General features: G+C 34.8%; 7 protein-coding genes and 1 non-coding gene across 10 annotated transcripts in view; 3 read left to right on the forward strand and 5 right to left on the reverse strand.

Annotated features, from left to right (window-relative positions):
* The window catches only part of LOC107638612 (phospholipase A I), a 7,573-nt gene extending 6,946 nt beyond the window's left edge, over positions 1–627 (forward strand). Inside the window, exon 16 of one of the 3 annotated variants that reach the window (XM_021120578.1) lies at positions 81–627. In XM_021120578.1, the coding sequence (XP_020976237.1) occupies positions 81–527 (447 nt within the window). In that variant the 3' untranslated portion in view covers positions 528–627. The remainder of the gene's footprint in view (positions 1–80) is intronic. The other 2 variants (XM_016341956.2, XM_016341957.2) reach the window with 2 other exon arrangements.
* LOC107635898 lies at positions 1,928–2,756 on the forward strand. The gene has a single exon (XM_016339447.2). It carries the CDS (start codon positions 2,073–2,075, stop codon positions 2,412–2,414), a length of 342 nt encoding a protein of 113 aa, XP_016194933.1. The 5' UTR covers positions 1,928–2,072; the 3' UTR covers positions 2,415–2,756.
* On the reverse strand, positions 2,844–6,069 carry LOC107637534 (probable serine/threonine-protein kinase PBL23). Its single transcript, XM_016340942.2, has 5 exons — positions 5,692–6,069; positions 4,140–4,315; positions 3,878–4,067; positions 3,392–3,780; positions 2,844–3,290 (listed from the first exon to the last, which is right to left on the reverse strand). The coding sequence occupies exons 1-5, from the start codon at positions 5,831–5,833 to the stop codon at positions 3,000–3,002; spliced, it is 1,188 nt and encodes a 395-aa protein (XP_016196428.1). The 5' UTR covers positions 5,834–6,069; the 3' UTR covers positions 2,844–2,999.
* LOC107638614 (pentatricopeptide repeat-containing protein At1g61870, mitochondrial) lies at positions 6,921–8,712 on the reverse strand. Its single transcript, XM_016341960.2, has one exon. The coding sequence runs from the start codon at positions 8,552–8,554 to the stop codon at positions 7,343–7,345; it is 1,212 nt and encodes a 403-aa protein (XP_016197446.1). The 5' UTR covers positions 8,555–8,712; the 3' UTR covers positions 6,921–7,342.
* On the reverse strand, positions 8,719–8,790 carry TRNAW-CCA. The gene has a single exon. It is a non-coding gene; the product is annotated as a tRNA-Trp (tRNA).
* On the forward strand, positions 8,905–11,732 carry LOC107638615 (tobamovirus multiplication protein 1). The gene is made up of 9 exons (XM_016341961.2): positions 8,905–9,389; positions 9,471–9,707; positions 9,782–9,853; positions 10,096–10,168; positions 10,298–10,343; positions 10,455–10,518; positions 10,811–10,864; positions 10,985–11,062; positions 11,146–11,732. The coding sequence occupies exons 1-9, from the start codon at positions 9,255–9,257 to the stop codon at positions 11,236–11,238; spliced, it is 852 nt and encodes a 283-aa protein (XP_016197447.1). The 5' UTR covers positions 8,905–9,254; the 3' UTR covers positions 11,239–11,732.
* On the reverse strand, positions 11,876–14,649 carry LOC107638617 (derlin-2.2). The gene is made up of 6 exons (XM_016341962.2): positions 14,205–14,649; positions 13,742–13,841; positions 12,713–12,927; positions 12,547–12,630; positions 12,348–12,401; positions 11,876–12,262 (listed from the first exon to the last, which is right to left on the reverse strand). The coding sequence occupies exons 1-6, from the start codon at positions 14,301–14,303 to the stop codon at positions 12,080–12,082; spliced, it is 735 nt and encodes a 244-aa protein (XP_016197448.1). The 5' UTR covers positions 14,304–14,649; the 3' UTR covers positions 11,876–12,079.
* On the reverse strand, positions 18,498–19,817 carry LOC107638618 (15.4 kDa class V heat shock protein). Its single transcript, XM_016341963.2, has 2 exons — positions 19,561–19,817; positions 18,498–19,057 (listed from the first exon to the last, which is right to left on the reverse strand). Exons 1-2 carry the CDS (start codon positions 19,700–19,702, stop codon positions 18,786–18,788), a joined length of 414 nt encoding a protein of 137 aa, XP_016197449.1. The 5' UTR covers positions 19,703–19,817; the 3' UTR covers positions 18,498–18,785.

Consider the following 20,205-nt stretch of genomic DNA (forward strand, 5'->3'; position numbering starts at 1 on the left):
GGATCTTGTTTCATTCAAAGAAATGTAATATATGACTCATTCCTGATTTCCTTCTTTAACCGACGCCTTAAATAACCTAGGTTGGAGCCTGGAGGGACAGGATCATCATTTGCACAGGTACATATGGACCCACTCAGGCTCTTATTAAGGCGTTTTTGGACTCTGGTGCAAAAGCGGTTATATGCCCTTCAAATGAACCCCCTGAAAGTCAGTTGGCTACATTTGATGGCACTGGGGAATTGTTTGTGATGGAAAATAATGGCAAGTTCGAAATTGGAGAGGATGAAGCAGATGATGACACTGCACCTGACAGTCCCTTAAGTGACTGGGAAGATAGTGATGCTGAGAAAAATGGTGACCGCACTTTGTCTTTTTGGAATGACGATGAAGTGGAACTGTCTCAATTTGTTTGCCATCTGTATGATTCATTGTTCAGGGAGGGTGCTAGTATCCATCTTGCTTTGGAACATGCTCTCGCCTCGCATAGGAGATTACGGTACGTGTGCCATCTCCCTCACATACAATAACTCTTTCGCCTGAAAAAAGGATGAGAAAAAACCAAAAAAACGCTCTTTCTTATAGAATTACAACGGATGTCCTATTCTGAGGATTTTGAGGGTTGTAGAGGATGTGCATCGTCTATTCTTTACTCCATGAGATAGGGATGTAGTATGTATCATTTTTTCCTTTGTTCTGTTGTTATGGTATTAAGATTTGATCTCAGCTGAATGCGGGGAATCTGATTGCTCCCTGACAAGTTGTTTTGGAGAAATAATTTATCCCCACCTTAACCATCTTGTGGATGATGGCCTTGTACTGAAATCTGTAAAGTTCACTGTACTGTACTCTAGAGTTAAAAGAGGGTAAAAAATGATTTAGGAATGGAAGTGTGTGTTTAGATAATTAGATAAAGTATTTTTAAGTTTCAGAGAGGTTTTTTTTTTTCGGATTTAAATGCTGGAATTGTATTTTCTGTATAATCTGTGTTCATTGGAGGTACCTTTTTTTTTAGTATATGGAACTTTATACCAAACTACTTGTATTTATATTTTACAAAACAATCCAAGCTGATTGATATTCCTCCGCTTAGGAATGATGGATCAGGATACTAAATTTTACTTTCCTTTGGATTCTATTCAGATTCATGTGATCGAAGAAATATTATAGAATATTAAAAAAAATAAAAAAAAAAACGTAAGAAATTGAGGAAGGGCAAATATAACATTTTTCGTTAGCTACTTGTCCACCTGATGGCAGGAAGAAAAGAAACTGCAACGAGAAGTCAAACTTCCATAATCGTTATTAATTTAAGGTCATTATTTCCTTACTTATGTACCTCTTCACTTTAAAAGATATTTTGGGTTCTTGTTATTTTATATTAGTGATCGATTAATATGATTATCTAGTAATGGAGCGAAGATACCAACAGCAATAAAACCAATAGAATTGATACCCAAAATGTTGATGATGATGATGATGACGATGAAAGATGAGCTCTTTTTCCAGTAGCCAAGGCATGAAAGGCGGAGAATAACTTTGACTATGAATTGACAGATTAAGAATAAAGTGAACCACTGAGCGCTCTTATTTTTTTCAAATTTGTCTGTACATTAATTTCAGAGGAATTTATGGAATATACAAAAGAATAAAACCTCTTTCATATGAGGATTATGTATGGTGACCACTAAACTAATAAAATTCCTAGCTACCACTTATCAGTGTCCATGAGAATCATATAAAAAGTTTTAAGGGTTAAAGCACATGCCCTGAAAACATGCTGGTTTTCTTTTTTCGTTGCAGAAACTTGGATATGATGACTGTATCAACTTTTTAATGTCTCCATTATGGAAAATTTCATGCTTTTACTTTTTCATAAAGCACTTCAGTATGCAATATTTATAATATCAAGATCCAAAGGTAAGATGCTCCCACATTGAAAATTAATTAATTGCAGAACCATCACCACACTTTGCTTCATTTAGAAGCCTCACTCACTTTCAAACTATATATCTATGCATTACAAGGAGCAATGCAGAATGAAGTGCAATAACTAACTACCATTCCAAAAGGAAATGGCTTTTCCTGCTCCAGTTGCCATAGGCACAAGGGGCACCATTGGATCTCTAGTGAGGAAGGAAATTGAATACTTCACCAAGTTTGAGTTAGCACAGAAACCTCAGCAACACTTTCTGGACATGAACATGGCTTCTTGCAGAAGCTTTTCCATGTCCAGCAGGTCAAGTCTCTGGGACTTGCTACCAACATGGAAGAGGAAGAAGAGAAAAGGCACAAGTGGGTTCTTCCTCCCCAAAATCTGTTCTGTATCAGAAGTAGCTGATAGCAATCAATTGAACAGAATTCCTGGTTACAGCTACAGGATTCTGAGGAATGACTTCAACAACTTTCACCTCTGAGCCTCTGATTCTCTTAAGAGTTCCTCACTTTCTTATAGTGTGTGGCAATGCAGCATATTCATGTTAACTTTCAAAATTGTGTTGCCAGACTCTGGCAACTTATCTCTTATTACTTTCCATGTTCACTGTTAGATCCTGTGTGTTTTATTTCATGCCTTCAATGTACTGCTAGCTTTACATATTCAAGATTTAATATAAAATCTCAGTGTTCTACAGATAAGAGTTAGCAGTGTGAAAGGATGGGACAGTAAACAATAAAAGAATGGCATGGTCAATTTTCATTATCAATTTCAAATATCTTGTAATTCGGGAGCTTACATTTTGTATTTTGGATTTCAATAACAGATATTCAAAGGTTGAAATGTAATAGAAACATGAATACTTGGGGGGAACTTAAAAAAGAAAAATTCTGAATCCAATGGATATCCTCATTCAATCCCCATAAAAAAGAAGGAAGAGAAAAAAGGACAGCCTAAAATTTTGGTACAGAAACAGAAGCATTCCTAAAGAAGTTCATATTTGTACAGCAACTTCTTCTTTGTTTTCTCAAATGTTATAGTGAATCCTACTTTGTGGTAAATGAAGCTATCCCCTTTGCTCTTCCTTGTTGAATGATTCTGCTGCTCTGAAAGATTCGACATGCCCGCCAGTTTTTACTGCTTCGCCAGCACCATCTTTTTCGTCGGTCTTGGTCGCCGATAGAATTGCTAGAGCCGTTACAACATCGTCCATGTCAGGTCGTTTCTCAGGATCCTCTTGGAGACACATTGCTGCCACTGCAAGTGCTTGAAATAGACCCTTTGCAGGGAACTGGCCATTAAGCAAAGGATCAGCAATTAGACTGAACTGCTTCTTATCCTTGAGAAGAGGTTGTGCCTGCCATATTCAAAACAAGTGCAACCATTAAGCTTCATGTTCCAAGATTCCTAATTAATATCACATGTGATTTTTGAAGAGGAAAATTGCATTTAACATACCCATTCAATCAAGTTTTGCTCCTCAATATCTCTTGTAGTGTCAATTACTCTCCTGCCAGTGATTATTTCCAAGAACACCACACCAAAACTGTAAACATCTGATTTTGTGGTTAATTGACCACCAGAAGCATATTCTGGTGCACAGTAGCCAAAGGTTCCCATCACCCTGGATGTGATAGTTCCCTGACCATTTGGAGCAATCTTAGCTAGTCCAAAATCGGAAAGTTTTGCATTGAAATCTTCGTCTAATAGTATATTAGATGACTTGAAATCACGATATATAACCGGAGGATCTGCAGAGCTATGCAAATACTCAAGCCCTCTGGCTGCTCCCTCAGCAATTTTCATCCTTGTGTGCCAATCCAAAGGCTTCTTACCCTCGCCTAGGTCTGCAATAATTTAAGTCTTTTCAGTACTGCAACCTATTTGTTCATGTTAAGAGAAAAAGATACAAAATTATGATCTTTCTGGTCACACCATACATACCTAGGAGGTGATTTTCCAAGCTTCCTTTGGCCATGTACTCATAGACCAAAACCCTATGTTCATCTTCTGTACAATAACCAACTAGCTGTACAAGGTTTGGATGCTTCACCAAACTTAGCATCAAAACCTCTGCATAAAATTCTCTTGTTCCTTGTGCTCCTTGCCTGTTCAGTTGCTTCATTGCTACATGCTGAACAACAAAATATTCAACATGAGATTCTCAGAACCTGTATTACGCAAGAGAGTGATACATCATACATACCTGATCACATATGTAACCTTTGTAGACAGAACCAAATCCTCCTTCTCCAAGAAGGTTATCAGAATTGAAATTTTCTGTTGCTTCAGCAATTTGATTGTATGTGAACACCTTGATATCATTCTTCACTTCTCCGTATTTTTTAATCTGTTCATTGATTTGTCTATGCTTGCTGCTACCTGCAGTTTTAGTCCATGTAATTTATATTAATGATCATCAACATTTCCATTTGAAGCATGACATTTCATGGATTATGCTCTAACTCAAACTCATTATGCAAAATTTTCTTCAAAAGCTATCATGGAATAATCTCTCTGGCTTCTGAAATCGAATTCATTAAGGCCACCTTCGATAAACAACTTAAATAAAATAGCAACTTATAAATAAGTTATTTTGTGTTTGAATTTTTAGTTATAAAAGTACTTATTTTAAAGTCGTAGCTCTTAGATAAATAACTCAAAAAATACCATTTTTTTTTCACAAAAAATGAATATTAAAACAACGATGATAACAAATACTTTTCTATAACCTAATCACTAAGATTACAATTGTTTAGGCAATTAATTCTTTATTTGCTCTCTTATTAATTCCATTTTTTAGGTAGAAACTGGTTCTTCTACTTCATCACGGTGTTCTTGTATGTGGTAAATAGTAATAAAATTTTAATTTACAATAATCTTGATGGCAATGCCAAAGAAATTATTGTGTAGTTAGTATTTGCTGTTTTATTATGTACGATATGGTAGATAAAAATAAAAAATAAATGTGAAATGTGTGTCAATGTATATTTTGTTACTGTTTTTTATTTTATTTTATTTCTATTAGAATTCCCTCCTCTTTTATTGGGATCAAGAATTTGCTATAACTAACTATAAAAATTATAGCAGCTATATAAAAATAAAATCTCATGGGAAAAAAATAAAATTAAATCTGAGATTTTATACCACTTAAATACAAATTTAATAATAAAAATAGAGTGGTAAAATGATTAAAAAAAAAAACTGGAAGGAATATATGCAATAAGTGGTTCAGATGGAACATTGTTTTAAAATAGTGGTAGAGGGTCAATATTTTTAGCAGATAAATCATTACGTGAAATTGATGGTGAAAAACGAATGCTTCTAACAGATGTAACCTTGGGTGAAAATGGGGGTGGGACTAGTATTTCCAGTATTTTTTTACAGAGCCAAAAATGAAAGTAGATTTTTTTGTTTTGAGGTTTTTTTTTTTTACGAAAATGAAAGAATGTCGAGGAGGAGAAGTCATATATTTTTACTTCTTCAAAAAGATATGAATTAACTTTTCGAAAAGTTAAAAGTTCTTTTTAAAATAGTGCAAAACAAGCGTATTGTGACTTTTCATAATTCAAAAGTCAGAAAAAGTAACTTCTGCTATTTCTCAAACGGACTCTAAATACCTTGCAGTATCAATTTATTATAATTATATAATTCCTTTCAAAATTTTCATGAACCACCCCTCTTCTTGATTTTCAAACCTCGAACCTGCTCTTTAATATATTAAACAAGAAGTAAATGCAACAGGGCAGATCAAATACCTGTTTTGAGTGACACAGCGGCGGCTAATGATTTGAATGTTATATAGCCTCTGGACATTCTCCGTTTTGCACTCTCTGCCAACGCTTCCCGGTAAGATGGCGATTCGACCTCAGCAGTCTTGCAGCAATTGAGGCAACTCATTTTCTCAAAACCTTATTTGTTGTTGGTGATTGGGTAGGGCTTTTGTTATTTCAAACAGTGAAGAACAAAGTTCTTGATCAACCCAAATAACTAACCAAGCAACCCCCCAGAACCAAATTGCATGCATATGCATGCATGCAATAGGCCTTGGAAGAAAACCAGAATAAGTCTATATTGGCACAACGTTGTGTTGTATTTTGGGCAGATTTTGAAACTACAAAACGTTGTGCAAGGTCCAAAGATTTGTCAAAGTTGTTTTATAGTATTTGTGTTTCTGAGGATGATATGATTTGCTTATTTTAGTTTATGGCATCGAAATGGATTTTCCCTTTGATGGTTAAACTTAGCTGGTTTTTAATTTGTGACATGTATAGGGAGAGATAAAGGTTATATTTTGCATGGTGGATGTGACAAGATACATAGTTGTTCTATTTTGGTTGTGGAAAATGACGTGGACAACCTTAATCACTTCTTTCTCTTCTTCTCTACTTTGACTTATTAGACTTGAAACCAGATATTTAGTAAAGTAAAACAATAATTTGAGAAAAAGATGCAACATTAATAATATTCATGCTATCCTTAGTCATTGATCACAAACGGATGAAATCCATTATTGGAATGTCATGCCTTAAAATGCTACAGACTACAGTTGCATACCCGTTTTTTATGATTTATAAGTTTGAAAAATAGATACCTCTTTCTAATATTGTATAATTTTTATAACTAATAATAAGAGGAAATAAGGGATTAAAGTATCTATCAACTTCAATTATATATTAAGAAAATAACATTGTGAATCGAAGACAGTAACAAATAATTCATATCTTGCATATAGGGAGAAGGGCTTTCGATTAGCTTTGACATTGCGTATAAGATAGGTGGGAGGTGATAAGAAAGACCACTCTTTCGTCTAAGGATGCCTAATATATATTCATTTTGAATCTTTATTTGCAAAATGTTATTTATATCATATTGTGAAGGATTTTACTGAATATATATCACGATTTCAATTATTTGTTTTGCAAGTCATCAACAGCATTTATTGCAAACCTGCATTTAGAGTAAGCAGAGATATAAGATAGTTGGATTCAGTAAACAATTAATATTGAATTACTCGGCAGTAGCACAACACAAGACAACAAGAGTTACCAGCTCTAGCAAACTACTGAGAAAGCTAAAGAATAAAGCAACCAAACCTCGTGTAGTATACATGTCTGCAAGGGTATCAGCTTCAAACAAAAAAACTAGGTTTAGAGGGAAACACACGAGAACTTAACTATCTCGGTTACTTTATTACCCAAGCAACCATAGATACCTCCACATACAAAACTTATTTGGCATATTACCAGCAGCTAATGTTAATTTGAGTAAGCAGCCAAGTCTCGGAGGAAATGGTAAAATAAAAAAATGAAATGGAGCCATCTCTATTGCTTAAGCAAATGTTCTTGCAAGAATCTAATTTTCCAGGTTTCCTCTAAAAAATGAATCACTTAAGCCAGACCATGCCCCTCATTCCTGAGTCAAACCTGCTTCGATTTCATCCCACTTGTCGCTGCTCGCGGAAAACTTCTCTTTAATCTCCTTAATGAGCTCCTTAGCATCATCAACCCTGGAAACACTAGCAAGCCCATTCACAAGATTCTTCATGGTTGTGAAATTAGGAAACCAACTTTTGGCCATACTCTCCTTAGCGAAAGACAAAGCAGACTCGAACTTGCCAGCCTCGGATAGGAAGTGAATCAAGGTGAAGTAACAGTCGCTATTTGGAGTATACCCCTTCTTCTTCATCTCCTGGAACAGCCTCTCCCCTTCCTCAACATTCCCTTCCCTGCAAAACCCAAATATCAAATGCATGTAGGTAACTGAATTCGGCTTCCTACCCCTGCAAATCATCCCTTCCATCAGCGCCTTTGCCTCCGCCGACCTCTTCAACTTGCACAAGCTAACAATCCTCACATTGTAAGTACTCAACGAAGGGTGCATCTTATACCTCTCCTCCATCAGCTTCAGCACCTTCCCTACCTCCTCAAACTTCTCCTCCTTGTAGAAACCAGATAGCATAGTCTTCATCGTCGTCGCATTGGGCTTGACCGAATTTCTATCCATCTCATCCAAAACCGAGTACACAGAGCTAGAACTCCCAGATTCACAAAATGCCTTAATCACTAGGTTATAGGTATCAATATTGGGAATAATGGAATAAATCTTCGGGAATTCGAGGTAGATTCGTTTTACCTCCTTGTAGTTTTTCGCGACAATGCAAGCGAAGAGGAGTGAGTTTAGGGATTTCACGGTACGCGGGACTCGCTGTTCTTCTTCCATTCGATCGAAGGTTCGGATCGCGTCGTCGAGCATGTTTGCCTGGCCGTAGAGGACCATGGCATGGGAAAGAAACCGCCCATTGCGGAGGTCCAATCGGGGTTTAAGGTCTTCCTCGATGAGGCGGCGGAGGCCATCGAGGTGGCCGGCGGCGGAGAGCTTCTTGACGGCTTCTGAGAGAGTAACGCGGTCAAGGTGATTTGCCGGAGTGAGGGATGCGGCGGCGCAGATCTCGAGGACGCGCTCGGGGTTCTTCTCGATCTTGAGGAGGTTGAGGGCGGCGCGGGTCTTCTGCTTCGATGTGAGAGGAGTAGAGGAATCTGGGGAGAGGATGGAGGTGGAGAAGTGGTGGCGATGGTGGTGATGAAGGTGGATGTGGCGGAGGCGAGAAGGTATCGACATGATTGCAGCTGTGGAGGGGTTTAGGTAGGGTTTTTCTGCGCAGAAAATGGAGGGAGTTTCGACGAAGCAGCAGCAAGTGTTTGAAGCTGGAACCAGCAGTGAGTAAAACGCTGCGTTTTGATTTGGTAAAAATAAAAAGCTAAAAAATGTGGATCAGCAGGATTTGAACCCGACGTGAATCGAACACGCAACCTTCTGATCTGGAGTCAGACGCGCTACCATTGCGCCACGGATCCACTGGCTGCTTCCTCTTGTCATAAAAATTTTAATAACCAAAACACCGCTATTTCCGTCTTATTATTATACCCCGTCGAGGTTGTGATCTTGATTTGTATTGGCTGCAATGTTTATGGTTTGCTTCCCAATGCTGCTTGGTAATTGTTTTGTAATTCTTTTTCTTTATTTACCAGAAAATGCATAAGCAGTAACATTCAAAACTAAAGTTTTTCTTTATAGTTAATGCCAATGGAGTAGTTGTGCATAAAAAAGGGAAGATGACAAGCAGAAACAGTCGATTTCAGATAGTGAGGAAGTGATTTTAGTGCCGACCAATAAATAACTCAATAAGAATAATTGTTTAAAAAATGCTGAATAGTCAAACGTAAGCAGCAAAGAGGAGGGGTAAGTGAGAGGGAAAGTGTGTAGGGCAAAAGAGTGAAGAGTGAAGAAGAAGAAGAAGAAGAAGGAGTTGGTGAGAGAGATGGAGTTTCCAGGTGCAGTTGCAGTGTTGAACGAGTGGAGCTGGTGGGACCGCGTCAACAACAACTCTGACTGGCAGAAGGCCATCTTCTACTTCCTCTGCGCCGCCTACGCCCTCGTCTCCTCCGTCGCCCTGGTCTCCTCTCTCTCTTCCTGTTTCCCTCTCTCTCTATTTCTATTTCGAAATCAATTCCCTCACCATCTTTGATTTCTTCAGATTCAATTGATTAGAATCGAGCTGAGAGTCCCCGAATATGGTTGGACCACCCAGAAGATCTTCCATCTCATGAACTTCCTCGTCAACGCTCTACGCGCCCTCGTCTTTGGATTTCACTCCCAAGTGTTCCTCCTCCATCCCAAGGTGTTGATTTTGGTGCTCTTGGATCTTCCTGGCATCCTGTTTTTCTCTACTTATACACTTCTGGTCCTTTTCTGGGCTGAAATTTATCGTCAGGTATGCCGTATGCCTCCCCCTTTTCTTCTTTTACAATTACTCTTACAATCCATTCTAACTGACTCACTCAGCAGGCAAGGAGTTTGTCCACTGATAATTTCAGGCTTGTTTATATCTCTATCAATGCTGCCGTCTATTTCATCCAGGTATTGTGCTTTCCTGCTACCTTTACTTCAATCACAAGCTACTAGACTAGTTAAGAATTTTGATTGCTGTGCGAAAATCCCATTATAGATTTCTACTATTTGATTTATACTTGTATTTAGTTGCCACAAGAAGCATTTCAAGATGGCATAAGTTTCTCCTAGAGCTAAATAGAAGAAAACAAATTTCTCCTTTCATAGATGATATCGATTATCGTAATGATTAAAGCGTGGTTTGGATTCAGGTTTGTATTTGGCTGTACCTCTGGATAGATGACAAAAGTGTTATTGAGCTCGTTGGAAATATATTCATTGCAGGTTAGGTTTTAAAGCAAATATCAATTTGTATTTCATACCCACATTAAGAATGCGTTTTTGCCACCAGAATACAATATCTTGCTATATGCGTGGCCTTTTCTCTTATGAGATTACTTTTCTTCTGTACAGCTGTGTCATTTATGGCTGCATTAGGGTTCCTTGTATATGGAGGAAGGTGAGGCTTTTGCATTTGATTCAATCTTCTATGAAATACCTCTCCACCCTCAGTTTGTTTACTCATTTTTTATTCATGGTGTTTGCCTGCCTACCTGCTACACATTTCTAGATTATTTTTCATGTTGAGGCGTTTCCCAATCGAATCAAAGGGTAGAAGGAAGAAGCTTCATGAGGTATGCCAATTCTCTTCTTAGTACATCAATTCAATTGAAAAATTCTTAGGAAAAGATTTGATAATATTGGTCTTTTGCCATATTTCCTGTGAATATCTTGGAGCAATAGAGTCCATTTGCTATATCTTTGTTTTTATCAATAAGGTATAAATTCTGAGTGCCCTTGGTTTTGGTTGCACCTCTTCAATCTTTTGATATCCCGTTCTGTTCCAAATGTAAAATAACGCTGAATGAAAAACGAATATTTGTTCATTATTGTTTATCCCAACATAACGCAGGTTTTGTATTGCAGGTCGGATTTGTCACAGCCATCTGTTTCACATGTTTTTTGATAAGATGCATCATGGTAACTTCCACTTTCTCATTATTTGTTTATATTTCTATATGCTCTATTTAAAAATATCTGGTAAAGTATTTGAATTAGTCCCCGTACAATTCAAGCAATGAGCTTCTTGATTCAATGCAGGTTTTTCTGTCTGCATTTGATTCAGATGCATCTCTTGAAGTTTTGGATCACCCTATTTTGGACTTAATATACTACATGGTATTCTCCCGAGTATTCCTTTTTATTTTCTTGGTTTCACTCTCATTCATATCCTAACTTAACCTTTCATTTTTCAAATACAGCTTGTTGAGATTCTGCCTTCAGCTTTAGTCCTCTTCATCCTACGCAAATTGCCCCCAAAGAGGATATCAGCACAATATCACCCTATCCGTTAATTTCAGTGCATCTTGAATCATAGTTTTGTTCTTTTGTCGACCAATTATGATTTCATGGCACCTGTGTTGATGATATTCTTTTGCTCTTTTGCTCTTTTGCCCATGAAATATAGTCTTGTTCAGCAGTTCTTTGTAGATATTACTCAGCAGTTGCTGCTTGGGAAGGATAATTTAGATTTATGTTCAAGAGTCAAGGTGGGTTTGACATGAGTCCAAAGAAAAGTAAAAAGGCCGGTGAGAGCGGGGTTGTATGGTCTTGACGCAGAGTCGCAGAGGAGTAAACAAATATAGGGATTTTTATATTTTGTTAGTTTGTTGTTGTTGCAGTTTACTTCTGAGAGTTCCTATTTTGCTACTTTTTTCCTGTTCGAAACAGACTTGCAGTGTTTTAGCCATTTTTTTCTTCCTTAAATACGTCATAGGACGTCTCATGTATGACAAAATAATACATGTATACAACACAAAAGTTGAGCTTATTGCTTAGTTTGTGTGGTTTGAATGAATTGAGCCCTGTGAGATTAGATGAGGTTGTTGAAAACTCTTACTTTATTTTATGGTTAGGTGCCCATATTCAACCTTTTTACTGATCACAAGCGTGCTAAAAGAAGAGTATTATTATCTACAAAATGGTGGCTGATAAACGAAATTGAGAAGGGGAATCTTGTTATCTCAATATTCCAGTAAAAACCTTGGATCTTCTAAATAGTGCACATTAATAATTATAATTATCAAATGCACGCTTCAAAAAATTTACAAACAGCAAATGTTCTCTCTCGCTATTATATATTACAGGATCAACCACCATTAGTGTTCTCTGGCTATTGAACTCCCCTGGGGTTATTCAATCTTGATGACGTTCATCTACTGGTGGAGCAGCAAATCTGACATTGGCAGGCCGTGCCACAACTACTGTATCATCCGCAAATAGAGCTTTGATGAATGCCGGCGTTTTTAGCGGGCGACGACCAGTCATCCTAGGATACACATCTTCAAGAAAATAGTATGCATGGCCAGCAATCATCCCCTGCATAATGTCGTTAGAATTTGCATTAGCTGTTGCTTAGACAAATATATTGCATCCAAGGATTGAAAGGACTGAGGAGACATACCAGTAGATCCACCCAAGCACTAGCACCAACAAGGACCGAGAATCCCAAGAGAACCTAACATTCATACAACTTTTAAGATCAGATTGGTTGCTTGATTGGTAGTTAGAACTAAAGGGAAGGATAAAAAGACCAATTCTGGGTACAAAAAGCATGAAGGTAGTTGAGTGTATATCAGGTAACAATAGAAAAGCTTACGTACCCATGGGAGGTAGGCAGCTGTGAAGGTAAAGAGTCCTAGGAAACTCATGTGAATAAAGGGGTTCTGTTTGCTCCATACATAAACCTGGAAATAGATAAATTATGCTCTCAAAACACTCGGACATGGTTAAACAAGAGTAGTCAACAATCAATAACTGAAAGCTTACCATCATAAATGTCAGAGAGTTACTAAGAAAAATAATTTTCGCAAATGACTCTGACAAATAAGGTATCATCCCTCCAAGAAGAACGATTCCAGTCAACACCGTGGCACCGAACAAGAGCATATAAAAGAAATCAGCAGTCCTTCCCCTAAAGGAGTTCTCCTCCAGAAGCTTGCAGTACCGAGCAAGAAAAAACATGTGAAACAAGAAATCCAAGTCTGTCCATTGCATAAGAAAAGAGCATGTAAAAGTTAGACGTGCACATTCATAAGTTTCAGATTAAACAATGAGAAACAGATGAGTAAAGAATATGTCAATATGCAGGCACTAAAGGCCACCATTAAAAGAAGAAAGGAGCGAAGACAACAGCTTAGCATGTTTTGAATCCAAACACAAAATTACTCTTAAATATATGGGGTTAGATAGGGAATTAGCTTGGTGCTATAGTAGTCATGGAAATTGACTAGGGTATGTCAAGAACTGAATAGAGTAGATAGCCATAATAAATCTAAATGCATTTGTGAAGCTGAATGGCCTAAAACATCGGACAACATGAAAGAAAGGAGGGGGTTGGGGGGATCAGAAAATTTCATATGCAAATATGAACCATGAACTATGCCATGGTATGCAAGCAATAACAGCTTTTGCTTGTGATTTGATCAGGAGATTCAGGCCCTTGTCCAAAATACTGTAGGTCACGAATCATTATCTATCCTAACACTTCTTCTCTAACATTATTCCATGATAGTTAAAATTTCTTTCATGAAATTGCTCTCATGTCAAATGATAAATGGAAGGATTGACATAATCAACAACCACTACTTGACATTCACATTACATATGTGATTGACCACAGAGAAAAAGAGGCATCAGCCATCAGTAGATAACAAATGAGTTCCGATAATGTGGCAGCAACATAAAGAATTTAAATGATGTCGCATTAAAGTTGAAGCTTAAGGAGTATCTAAGAAAGCAAAAAATAAAAGAAAAAAAATCTAGAAAGGTGAACACTTTGAACAGAAAGAATCTTACCCATTTTCCTGAAGTACAAGAAATTAGTAATTAGACGCCAGAACTGATATTGCTTCACCACCAATCTAGGGTTTAAGTACAAATGATAAGGTGAAATTATCTGCAAAATCACAAAGATTTAGCTACTTCCAGCTTCCAAACCAGTCAAATCGCAAGCTAATTAATCCTTCACAGCACAATAATTGGAAACTAAAGCCTATCCCACAATCAAAGTATAAGCATTTCAACTAAGACAAGAATGACCCAATCAAATATTTTCATTTTTCAAAAAGAAAAATAAATAGAAAAATCAAAACTTATAACGAATATTAAGGCTTTGCTTTTCAAATCGCCGGAAAAGAATGCCCAAATTAAGAAATCAGAAGAACAACAATTATCGTTAGGGAGCACAAAAAATCAAATTGGAGACCCAGAAACACAAATGGAAAAAAAACCGAACTTTGGATGAAAGGAACTGGCTTACATCGAGGGAACAACCGATGGTGGTGACGACAGCAGCAGTGAGGTAAGAGCGCGTGATAACCGGCATCTGCTTATACCATTCTTCAACCGCTTGCGCCATTGTTCCTTTCTCCTAATTTCTTCTTCGTAATTGCCGCCAAAGAGGGAAAAACACGAAACAATAAGGAAAATAAACAGGTGAAACCTTGAATAGGGTTTAGGTATGCTCTGAGAAATCGGAATGAAGAGAGAGAAAACCGGAAGGTGAGTTGGAAAGAGATTATTGTGGAAATTGTACACAAGAGAAAGAAGGAGTAGAAGATGGCGACGAAGGAGCACCGATCAGAGAGATATTCAGATGCAGAGAAACACGATGAATGACAGAGACTGAACCAATCACAAAGCGCGTGCTCTTCACGGACCAATCATGTTGTTGTACTTTGTTTACAGTGTTTTTGCCTTTTTGGAGACTTTTATTATGGTCAATGCTTTTGGGCCTTAAAATGGAGGCGGCTACGTGGAATCCTCTTAAAGCCCAAATGTATTAAGCCCAAAAGAAAACCCTATATACATTTTCTTTTGAATAAATGGTTAAATTAGTAACCAATTTGCCTCAGCTGCTCAAAAGTAGATAAGATAACAAATTTAAATTAATTTTGATCTTATTGGATAAGATCAAATTTAATTTAAATTTAAAATCTTAAAGATATGATAACGAATTTAAATCAGATTTGATTTTATTAGATTAAATCATATTTGATTTAAATTTAAAATTCCTAAAAATACTACTAAATAAATCAGAATTAAATCAAATCTTTTAACAAATCTTAACAACAAAGCAACTAAAATATAGGCCTAATAATTTCGAAAATTAATATTAAATTTGTGTCTTCTTTTAAACTTGAAAAATACTTATGGGCTTCTTGCTGTCCTGACTTAGCCCAATAGACCTTATGAGTTGTCGTCATTTCAACACTACTCTTTTTGAAACGAACTTTTGGTCTCCTTGATATCCAAAATTGGTATGGTATAATTTTTCTAGGATTCAAATCTTTGAACGTGACAAGATTACCATTCTCCCCCTTATCTCTAAAATGACGAAAATACCCTCCTTAACACATATCAACTAACATGACTAATTTAAAATCTTTAAAGGACAAATTTGATTAAAAAAAAAATTTTTAGAGACCAATTTAAAAAATAAATAATCTTTTTAAGACTAATTTAATTATTTACCAATTTTCTTTGAATAATAATAACAATAATACTAATAATAACAATACCAATAATAATAATAACACTAACACTAACAATAATAATAATACTAACAACTCCCAATAATAATAATAAGGTTTAATTACTCTGTTGGTCCCTATAGTTTCACAAAATTTTCAATTAGGTCCTATATTTTTTTTTTTTTAATTGAATCCTTGCACCAAATTTTTTTTAATTGAGTTCCTACACTTTTTTTTTCTTTTATTTAGGTTTCTGTACCAATTCTTTTTTTTTTTTTAGTTGGGTCTCTGTAAAATTAAGTCAATTACTACTAAGAGGGACTTAATTGAAAAAAAATTGATACAGAGATCCAATTAAAAAGAAAAAAAATATAAAGACCTAATTAAAAATTTCACGAAACTATAGGACCAATCGAATAATTAAAACTTTTAAATTTGTATAAACAGAAAAAATACTTTACTCTTAGAAATAAACAAAGTAAAGTATTTTCTAATACAAGAGTGAGGTTAAGTTTGCTACGTATACCAATTCTATTTTCTAAACTAAGTAAAATGAAATTACAAATTCAATTCACCTGGAAATTAAATACTGAAAGGCGAAGAAGTGATACCCAAGGCATGCATGATGCACAATTGCACATGGTGAATCTTAAAAGCAAGGCAAACTACGAGAAAAATAAAAAAATGTCATACTTTGTTGGCTACCGGTGGCTATTTAACTATAAAGTTTGGCTACCATGTGCTCTAAAAATATATAATAAATTTATTATTAATAAATAATTTTAATTTTTTTTATTTAATAAATATAAATAATCCCATTTGAAGATATTGATGGAAGCTGAAGTTTTGTTTTGTCTCATTCTAAAGTTATGTGTCACGGTCTTAAATACACTCTAAGGATATTATGCTAGTATTTGAATTTATTCAACTTCTTAATCTAAGACTACATCAGCTTAAAAATATTTAGAAAAAAAAAAACTAAGAATATAAGAGAAAGAAAATTTTAGTAGAAAAAATACTTTATTATTCAAGTATTTGTTTCAAATGAATCACATACTCAAACTCTAACTTTCTCCTCCTATTTATAGTCATTCACCTTTTTAATAGATAGTTAGGATTAAATCTAATCAACGGTCCAGATTAATAATTCAGAACCTTCATTACAAATATCTATTTTACCACAACTTTCTAAATACTTCTAGATTATTCCATACTACTCTTTATACTTTTATATACATCAAGACTTTTTTAGAATACTCTATGACTTTCTAGAGTCTTCTAGAACTTTCTAAGGTATTTCGAAACCTTCTAGAACATTCTAGAACGTTCCGAAATCATTTAGAACATTCTCAAACACTTTAAAAAATTATACAAACCGTTAAATCTAACCTTCTAAAATTTACCGTGACATATATCTTATCTTCTTTTTCCTCTCTCATAATAGAGACTACTAGAATTTTGCCAAGAAGAATACGTTTCCAAGGACTTTGGCTATATTGTTAACCAAAAATACTATTAGCACGTTAAAATTAGTTATAAAAATTAATTATTTTAGTTTAAAGTTTTTTTTTAATATATATTTTATATTTTAATAGATATTGTATTCAATAATTAATTTTAATATACAACTAATTAATAAGACCATAAAAAACACACCAACTTTTCTTATAATATTCGAAGAAAATAAAATACCAATTACACTACTAGTATTCTATTTTGGTGAAAAGAACGCTATCAGGGGGGGAAAATAAAAAACGAATGAAATAGATGAGTGATTTTATCACTCCTAAAATTGATAATGCTACTTTTTGGCAATTTTTCAAATTATCCTCCATTTTTATTATTTTGATTTTTTATAATTTTTTATTGAAATACCTAAAAAATAAGATACAATATAAAAATGAGAAAAAAAATTCACCCCCCAATAATATACCTCATCTCATACTAAGATTTAAAAACGCCTCAATTATTCTTTGAAACCAAGTTGGAAAAGCCGTCAAAAATATCTGCGGCCACTTGCAAGTTGCATGTGTGGTAAGCAGATATTTTCACTTTTTCGGTGATGGGAATTTCTTAATATTATTATTTGGAGTTCGCTACTTACAAAAGATCCAAAGGGGGAGGCAAATTGATTATTATCATGCGTATACAAATTGGCAACTACTCAAATAAAAATGACAAAAATATTTGTTTACGAATATATTTTATTTAAAAATGTAATTTATTTATTTAGTCACATTTTAAATAAAGATAATATTTTTAAATATCAAAAAAATCAAACCCTACAACTTATCATTCAATAGTCAAAATAAAATATCTTCACATAATGACAATCTATTCACCATCCAAATTATTCATATCCACTCTGCCTCTCGTTAAGGTAGCGTTTGTTTTGAGGTACTGAGACAGAGACTGAGAGACTCAGTATCGTGTTTGTTAGTTCAGAGACTGGTACTAAAATTTATGTCTCTGTCTCTAAAATTTCAGTATTTCAGTACCTCTAAAAAGTAGGGACACAGAGGACTGAAATTTTTAGAGATAGAGACTGAAACTTTAATAACATTTTATACCTAAAATACTTTCATTTCAATTAATTAATTTTAATTTTACTCTTCATGCAAATTAAATTAGAGTTTTATTCTTGTTTCAATTCATGTCTCCCATTTTGCACCAAACAGAATACTGAGATTTATTTCAATCCCTGTCTCTCCATTTCTGTCTCTCAATCTCAGTCTTTCCATCTTTATCTCTCCATCAAACGCTAACTAAGAGATTCCATTGACACCAACATCTCTTTCAAGATTGTCCTTGGAAACTAGTTAGTCAAACTGCTTCCCTTTTGGCCCAACAATAATATTAAGAGAAGTGCTAGGAGTCAGCAATTTTTATGTTTTGTAATTATTAATTGGCCATCAATAATATTTTTAATGGTGTGAGATTACATCTAATGGTAGGAGATCACTCACTTTTTTTTTATGGTTAAGTGCTGGCCACAAAATACAAAAATTGATGCCCTAAACTTTTTCTAATATTAATATACACTCCAATATGCCATCAAGTAGTGATTACACAGGGTCAAGTGAAAAAGACTAACCCACATGATAAATAATGCTAGTAAAATTAGGTGACAATTATTCGAGTTCCATGTCCATATCCATATCCATAAAACTCAAATTTTGGATGTCACTTCAAACAATTTTGTACATAACAACCATTGAGAAATAACAAGATACCCAAATAATCATGCAAAGTTACATAACATAGCCATTAAGCATTAACCAATGTCTAATAAATTAATAATTTCCCCAAGAACACATAATTGATTAGTTAATTAGTAAAGCCTATAGTGGCAGCAGCTGATAAATCAATTAAGCAGCTCTTGCAAGAACATTATCCAATGTATGAGGAACATCATTGGGGTCAATGTAGAAGCCTCTCCTAAGTGACCTTGGAACTGTGATGGTTAAGACACCATCTTCATAGCCAGCAGAGATTGCATCAAGATCAACCCTCTCTGGAAGCCTAAACTTCCTCCTGAACTTCCTTGCTGGCTCACTTGAGGATTCATCCACTGCTTCTGTTCTTATTATAAGGTACCTTGAGTCCTCAACCTCCACTCTCAGTTCTTCTTTCCTCACACCTACCATACAAAGAATTAAATTAAAAAAAAAAGACCCAATTCTAAGATACTATAATAAAGACTAAAGTTGCATTTGGTAGTAAAAAGCATGATATATACAAATATACAAAAAGGTATTTAAGTACCCCAAGGCAGATACAATATATAACAATAACAACTAGCACTCATTTCACGTTATGGAATCAACTACATAGATCAAATAGAGTAATATTCTTTTATGAGGAGTGCTAGGGGACATCAATTTTTGTGATTTGTAACCATCAAATAGCCATTAATAATGATTTTAATGGTGTGAGATTGGTGTGAGATTTCATCCAATGGCTCACTTTTCTTTGCTGGTTACATGCTGGCCAGAATTTAATAAAATTGCTGGCCCTCTAGACTTTTTCTTCTTTTATTACTAATCATGATTACATTTAAGCCATTAAACAGAAAATGATTAAGATAATAAACAAGAAGACAGAGAAAAAGAGATGTGATAAATGGTTGCTTTGCTTGCTTACCAGGAATATCAGCTGAGAAAATGTGAGAATCATGGGTCTCAGTCCAGTGAACATAGTTTTCAGGGATGAAGTCATATGGGAAGAGGAGATGGGAAGGGAGAAGGAATTGCCATGGTACAGAGTGGGATGCTGAGAACTCCATTGTTGGTTATGAGTTATGAATCATGAATCACAGATATAATGGGAATCAAGAAAAGGAAAGGTTAGTTGGTTGGCCTTTTTCAGAGGTCAAGTGGCCAAGTTGCTATATCAATATGCAGTTAATATAAAAAAGATTAACTAATTTACTATCTTTTTTTATTTGTGAAGAGAGGACAGTGAAAAATAAAACTCTTAGTTCAAAATTATTGGTTATTTAAACTTTTTTGTATTATTAGAATTAGTATATGTACCCTTGTTATACATTAGAAAACTTTTTTATTTTAAGATTATATTTATAAAATTAAATTAGTGTTTGATATATAATAATAATTATTCATTACCAATATTAAATTTTTATTCATTTCAATAATGAGTAACTAAAATAATAAAAATTATAATTTTTATCAATTTAAAATTTAAATTAATTGAAATATTTAAAAAATAGTGTTTTTAATGAAAGTAAATTTTTTAAGTTAAAAAAATATATAAAAATATATAATAGAC

The sequence above is a fragment of the Arachis ipaensis genome, chromosome B04, assembly GCF_000816755.2.
Source record: "Arachis ipaensis cultivar K30076 chromosome B04, Araip1.1, whole genome shotgun sequence".
Lineage (NCBI taxonomy): Eukaryota > Viridiplantae > Streptophyta > Magnoliopsida > Fabales > Fabaceae > Arachis > Arachis ipaensis.